A 7,418-nucleotide genomic window follows, 5' to 3' on the forward strand; every position below is an offset into this window, starting at 1 on the left:
ATGATGATGATGTGTGATGCTGGGTGATGATGATGATGATGATGATGTGTGATGCTGGGTGATGATGATGATGATGATGATGATGATGATGATGTGTGATGCTGGGTGATGATGAAAATGATGGGTCTGGATGATGATGATGATGATGTGTGATGCTGGGTGATGATGATGATGATGATGATGATGATGATGTGTGATGCTGGGTGATGATGATGATGATGATGATGATGTGTGATGCTGGGTGATGATGATGATGATGATGATGATGTGTGATGCTGGGTGATGATGATGATGATGATGATGATGTGTGATGCTGGGTGATGATGATGATGATGATGATGATGATGTGTGATGCTGGGTGATGATGATGATGATGATGATGTGTGATGCTGGGTGATGATGAAGAGGGTCTCACCTTTCCCTTGCTGATGATGAAGAAGGTGTCTCCTCTGGCTCCCTGCCTGATGATGTACTCTCCATCTTCATAGTGCGTCTATCAGCAGAGAGAGAACAGAGGATATTAGTCATTCAGGTACTTCTTGAATGTGTGTGTGTGTGTGTGTGTGTGTGTGTGTGTGTGTGTGTGTGTGTGTGTGTGTGTGTGTGTGTGTGTGTGGGTGTGTGTGTGTGTGTGTGTGTGTGTGTGTGTGTGTAGTGTATGTATGTGTGTGTGTGTGTGTGTGTGTGTGTGTGTGGGTGTGTGTGTGTGTGTGTGTGTGTGTGTGCTCCACAGCATGTGAAGTGTGGATAATTGTGGAGAATTGTTCAAATTCAAATTAACATGCTAATGAAATGACTACAATAATGTCTGGCACATGCACAGACACTCACACCCAGTGGCACACACACACACACACACACACACACACACACACACACAGTCAATCAGATACACACAATTTTGATTTTTTATTGCTTATTTTCTATTTCTCCTTTACCATAACATACCATATATGTTCAGTCAGTTTTATTTTCTTAAAACCAACTACTAATAGTAACTACTACCTACCAACTACCTACTAATAAACCATGTTTTTATTCATTCATTCATTCTGTAAAGCAGTGTGCTACATTTGCTTGTATGAACATGTGCTATATGAATAAAATTTACTTTGACTTTGACTTTGACACACACACACACACACACTTTGACTTTGACACACACACACACACACACACACACACACACACACACTAGGTACTCTCTAGGGCTGCACATTTAGTCATGCATTAATCATAATTAATGGTGACCTCTACAATTAACTAATCACAAAAGGCCACAATTAATAATTCAGTTCTGCATTGAGTGTGCAGGGGACACGTGGACCAATCCTGGGTGTTTATGCTGTCTGACCAATCACGTGCTCCGACTGAGTGTGCTGTGAGCAACTTCCCTGATAGACAGGTAGCAGATACATACATTTCTCAAATGTGTGCACTGTTTTTATATATGAAGGTGGAACCACAAATAAGTATTTAAAATATGAAATATGAATCACACTTTATAAAACTGGTAGCTCAAATCAAGCAGCCTGATTGGTTCCTAGCCGTGGTATATTTCCCATACTGTACCTGACGTCTAATTCCTAATTGCACAATTTAGTGAATTGTCAAAAAAAAGCCAAAAGCTGTTGTATTTTTTACTCTGCAATTGGAAGTATGTCACTTTATGAAGTTTTGATATATTTTTTCAGGTGAGAACTATCAGACTGTCCACTAACAGCTGACTGCACTCTGGTATATCCGCTGGGTTTTGCCGTTTCTGAAACACATATACTGTGACTACGCAAGCAGTGTTATTGTTTTGGGTGATTATTCTTTTTCCAAGATAAATAGCAAGTTATACTCGGCTAGCTAAGTAGCCTACGTAAAATTACTTGCCATGAGTGTTATAAGTTTCGCAGTGGTAATTGTAACGGAAATATTTAAATTGTGTCCATTTCTTGAACTTTTGTGAGGCGCTATGGTGGGCCTGTGTTCATTGGCCACCAGCAGGCTGCCTGACACAATTCATCTAGTCTAACATTAGCTAGCTACAGTTTTGACAATGTAATTGTCATCTGATTGGCTATAAACCAATCTTTAATCATTTTGAGAGAGAATGGATAACTGTCCTAAAAGCTGTGTTAATGTTATTGATGTTAATTGGGCTAACGCTTAGGCTGTGCTAGGTAGGCAGTTGGCACTACTACAGTAACTATCCAAGCTCAAGTGAGCCATCTTACTACAGTAACTATCTAAGCTCAAGTGAGCCATCTTACTACAGTAACTATCTAAGCTAAAGTGAGCCATCTTACTACAGTAACTATCTAAGCTCAAGTTAGCCATCTTACTACAGTCACTATCTAAGCTAAAGTGAGCCATCTTACTACAGTAACTATCTAAGCTCAAGTGAGCCATCTTACTACAGTAACTATCTAAGCTCAAGTTAGCCATCTTACTACAGTCACTATCTAAGCTCAAGTGAACCATCTTACTACAGTAACTATCTAAGCTCAAGTTAGCCATCTTACTACAGTCACTATCTAAGCTCAAGTTAGCCATCTTACTACAGTAACTATCTCAGCTCAAGTTAGCCATCTTTATAGATTCTGTTTCTGGGGTGAATAACAAAACGATGGAGAAATCCTCCTGATCCTAACTCTCTGTCTGGGGGTAGGGAGGGTAACTAGCCCCCGTACTGGTCTCTCTGGGGGTAGGGAGGGTTACTAGACCCCGTACTGGTCTCTCTGGGGGTAGGGAGGGTTACTAGACCCCGTACTGGTCTCTCTGGGGGTAGGGAGGGTTACTAGACCCGTACTGGTCTCTCTGGGGGTAGGGAGGGTTACTAGACCCGTACTGGTCTCTCTGTCTGGGGGTAGGGAGGGTAACTAGCCCCCGTACTGGTCTCTCTGTCTGGGGGTAGGGAGGGTGACTAGACCCCCGTACTGGTCTCTCTGTCTGGGGGTAGGGAGGGTGACTAGACCCCCGTACTGGTCTCTCTGGGGGTAGGGAGGGTTACTAGACCCCCGTACTGGTCTCTCTGGGGGTAGGGAGGGTTACTAGACCCCGTACTGGTCTCTCTGTCTGGGGGTAGGGAGGGTTACTAGACCCCCGTACTGGTCTCTCTGTCTGGGGGTAGGGAGGGTTACTAGACCCCCGTACTGGTCTCTCTGTCTGGGGGTAGGGAGGGTGACTAGACCCCCGTACTGGTCTCTCTGGGGGTAGGGAGGGTTACTAGACCCCCGTACTGGTCTCTCTGTCTGGGGGTAGGGAGGGTGACTAGACCCCCGTACTGGTCTCTCTGTCTGGGGGTAGGGAGGGTTACTAGACCCCCGTACTGGTCTCTCTGTCTGGGGGTAGGGAGGGTTACTAGACCCCGTACTGGTCTCTCTGTCTGGGGGTAGGGAGGGTGACTAGACCCCCGTACTGGTCTCTCTGGGGGTAGGGAGGGTTACTAGACCCCCGTACTGGTCTCTCTGGGGGTAGGGAGGGTTACTAGACCCCCGTACTGGTCTCTCTGTCTGGGGGTAGGGAGGGTGACTAGACCCCGTACTGGTCTCTCTCTCTGGGGGTAGGGAGGGTGACTAGACCCCGTACTGGTCTCTCTGTCTGGGGGTAGGGAGGGTGACTAGACCCCCGTACTGGTCTCTCTGGGGGTAGGGAGGGTGACTAGACCCCCGTACTGGTCTCTCTGGGGGTAGGGAGGGTTACTAGACCCCCGTACTGGTCTCTCTGTCTGGGGGTAGGGAGGGTGACTAGACCCCGTACTGGTCTCTCTGGGGGTAGGGAGGGTTACTAGACCCCCGTACTGGTCTCTCTCTCTGGGGGTAGGGAGGGTTACTAGACCCCCGTACTGGTCTCTCTGGGGGTAGGGAGGGTGACTAGACCCCCGTACTGGTCTCTCTCTCTGGGGGTAGGGAGGGTGACTAGACCCCGTACTGGTCTCTCTGGGGGTAGGGAGGGTAACTAGCCCCCGTACTGGTCTCTCTGGGGGTAGGGAGGGTGACTAGACCCCGTACTGGTCTCTCTCTCTGGGGGTAGGGAGGGTGACTAGACCCCGTACTTGTCTCTCTGTCTGGGGGTAGGGAGGGTGACTAGACCCCCGTACTGGTCTCTCTGGGGGTAGGGAGGGTTACTAGACCCCGTACTGGTCTCTCTGGGGGTAGGGAGGGTTACTAGACCCCCGTACTGGTCTCTCTGTCTGGGGGTAGGGAGGGTGACTAGACCCCCGTACTGGTCTCTCTGTCTGGGGGTAGGGAGGGTGACTAGACCCCCGTACTGGTCTCTCTCTCTGGGGGTAGGGAGGGTTACTAGACCCCCGTACTGGTCTCTCTCTCTGGGGGTAGGGAGGGTGACTAGACCCCCGTACTGGTCTCTCTGTCTGGGGGTAGGGAGGGTGACTAGACCCCCGTACTGGTCTCTCTGTCTGGGGGTAGGGAGGGTGACTAGACCCCCGTACTGGTCTCTCTGTCTGGGGGTAGGGAGGGTGACTAGACCCCCGTACTGGTCTCTCTGTCTGGGGGTAGGGAGGGTGACTAGACCCCCGTACTGGTCTCTCTCTCTGGGGGTAGGGAGGGTTACTAGACCCCCATACTGGTCTCTCTCTCTGGGGGTAGGGAGGGTGACTAGACCCCCGTACTGGTCTCTCTGTCTGGGGGTAGGGAGGGTTACTAGACCCCCGTACTGGTCTCTCTGTCTGGGGGTAGGGAGGGTGACTAGACCCCCGTACTGGTCTCTCTGTCTGGGGGTAGGGAGGGTTACTAGACCCCCGTACTGGTCTCTCTGTCTGGGGGTAGGGAGGGTTACTAGACCCCCGTACTGGTCTCTCTCTCTGGGGGTAGGGAGGGTTACTAGACCCCGTACTGGTCTCTCTGTCTGGGGGTAGGGAGGGTGACTAGACCCCGTACTGGTCTCTCTGGGGGTAGGGAGGGTTACTAGACCCCGTACTGGTCTCTCTGTCTGGGGGTAGGGAGGGTAACTAGACCCCGTACTGGTCTTAATCTTTCTATCTATTTCTATTGCTCCCTCTGTTCCTGGTTCTCCAGCCCTCTTGACCTCCTCTTCTCCCCCTGGTCAGCTGATCAAGGCGCTGGAGCGTCTGCGGCGGAGGAGGAGGTGGAGGAGGAGAAGCAGCTGATCAAGGCGCTGGTGCGTCTGCGGCGGAGGAGGAGGTGGAGGAGGTGGAGGAGGAGAAGCTCCAACGCTCAGAGGAGGAATCAGCAGAGAGAACTGAAGGAGCAAGCCAGAGCAGGACATGGGAGATCACTGCTCTATACAGCCAGCTCAGGTAACGCCCCCCCTCTGCGTGTGTGTGTGTGTGAGAGAGAGAGAGAGAGAGAGAGAGAGAGAGAGAGAGAGAGAGAGAGAGAGAGAGAGAGAGAGAGAGATCAGAGTTCCATGATTGGTTCCTTGTTCATTTTGAGAAATCTGTTGGTGGTGAGTAACCTGTTCCAAATCCCATTATTTTGTTTTGTTTGACCAGTTAAACACTGTTACTGTCCATATGGGTTAGATTAGACTGAATCTGAGCATCATTTGTATGCACTGCAGGCTCTATGAATGTGGAACTGTGTGTGTTTCCCCAGGCTGAGATGATCAATAAGCAGGGCCAAGAAAAGTTTGATCATCATTGTATGTATTTATCAAAGACCAGTCTTTCAAACCATGGACCAAGGCAGGCCTAGACTTTATCGTAATATTATTTTTTATCTATAGACCACCCACCTTTCAGCATGACACACGGAAGGACACAGCGAGATCTTGCGTTGCTTGCGAAGCGTGCGTTACTTGCGTTTATGTAGTTTGCATCGACTATGAATCCGCCCTTACAGTACATTATGTACCTGTACTTGGAATGCGAAAAATTACAAAATGACAAATTTCCCATACCGAGTCCCTGACGTTCTAGAGGCGAAAATATTTATAGCTCAGCATTGTACCTAATGATTATGTATAAAGTATCATAATTTATCAGTCTGTATCCACATCTCTGTATTTCAGCATCAATTGATCATTTGGGTTGGCGATCCAGACAGATCATTAGTTTGGAGCTTTCATCTTTCAGTGTGAGATGATGCATAATTGGATGTTTTTGGTCCTGGCTGGACTGTATATGCAATTCAGCCTCTAATACCAAACCATGGCAGCAGAGTCGCAGCACAATGGGGGACAGAGAAAGAAAACAGATATCATTTCCAGTCTCTCTTCAAGGCAGGTTTGCCAGGTCCCAGGCAGCACTTCTGTTGCATAGTGGCCTGTTTGAGGCCCGAGATGGGAGCCATCTACTGTAGCTCTAGGTAAATATTAAACCGTTACGTTTGGCGTAGCATTACGATGATCATAACAGTCTACCTCCTCTATACCATCTGGTTCAAACCAATCATCCTGTCTTTTCAGAAAGGAAAACATTCAGCAGGTATTTGCTGAACAAAAACACCCAGCTCACCAGAATGTTCTTTCTTTCTAGTGATGGTGTATCACACACTAGGGAGCACCTAGACTGTTACTGTAGTTAAGAACACAGAGATTTGCATAATTAATCACTTAATCCTTACATGAACACTTCAAAGCAAACGCACACACAAACACACAGACGTGAAAAGCAACAGGCTACTAAAAGCCACAGCACATGCATACTGTATCTAAGAAAACATAAAACATATCTCTTCTGTTGTTCTAATCTAAAAATATATGGCAATCCATTACCGGCAAGGCTTTGAAACGTCCGTTGCCAGGCAGAGAGCAGTGGGTCTCATTAACATGGTTGTTATGTTTGTGCTGGCGAGGAGGCTCAACCCGACCATTATTCATTTCTAAACATAATGTCTTGTACTGTATTAGTCCTCGGTTGATGCTATGGCAACAGCCATGCTCTCAGTGGTTGTGTCTATGACGTTGTAATGTCATGGACGCCATCTCCCCCCCTCCAATGAACTGGATCAAAATGGTTCTTAACAAGAACCCTGGGATATGGTTATAGTAGTCCCCCAAGAACCCTGCGATATGGTTATAATAGTCCCCCCAAGAACCCTGCGATATGGTTATAATAGTCCCCCAAGAACCCTGCGATATGGTTATAATAGTCCCCCCAAGAACCCTGCGATATGGTTATAATAGTCCCCCAAGAACCCTGCGATATGGTTATAATAGTCCCCCAAGAACCCTGCGATATGGTTATAATAGTCCCCCCAAGAACCCTGCGATATGGTTATAATAGTCCCCCCAAGAACCCTGCGATATGGTTATAATAGTCCCCCCAAGAACCCTGCGATATGGTTATAATAGTCCCCCCAAAACACTGGGATATGGTTATAATAGTCCCCCCAAAACACTGGGATATGGTTATAATAGTCCCCCCAAAACACTGGGATATGGTTAAAATAGTCCCTTAATTCTCTATAGGAGTCTCAGAGAGGGTCCTGAGGTCTGTGTGTGGT

The 7,418-nt window shown here is 48.1% G+C and overlaps 1 protein-coding gene across 1 annotated transcript in view; it reads right to left on the minus strand.

Annotated features, from left to right (window-relative positions):
- LOC311325898 (cGMP-dependent protein kinase 1-like) overlaps nucleotides 1-7,418 on the minus strand; it is a gene marked incomplete at both ends in the record, with an annotated part of 136,591 nt that overhangs the window by 33,465 nt on the left and 95,708 nt on the right. The window contains one exon of the mRNA XM_084458716.1: nucleotides 416-493. Within this exon, the coding sequence (XP_084314842.1) occupies nucleotides 416-493 (78 nt within the window). The remainder of the gene's footprint in view (nucleotides 1-415; nucleotides 494-7,418) is intronic.

Source organism: Borostomias antarcticus (assembly GCF_949987555.1).
Source record: "Borostomias antarcticus genome assembly, chromosome: 25".
In the NCBI taxonomy this organism is placed as follows: domain Eukaryota; kingdom Metazoa; phylum Chordata; class Actinopteri; order Stomiiformes; family Stomiidae; genus Borostomias; species Borostomias antarcticus.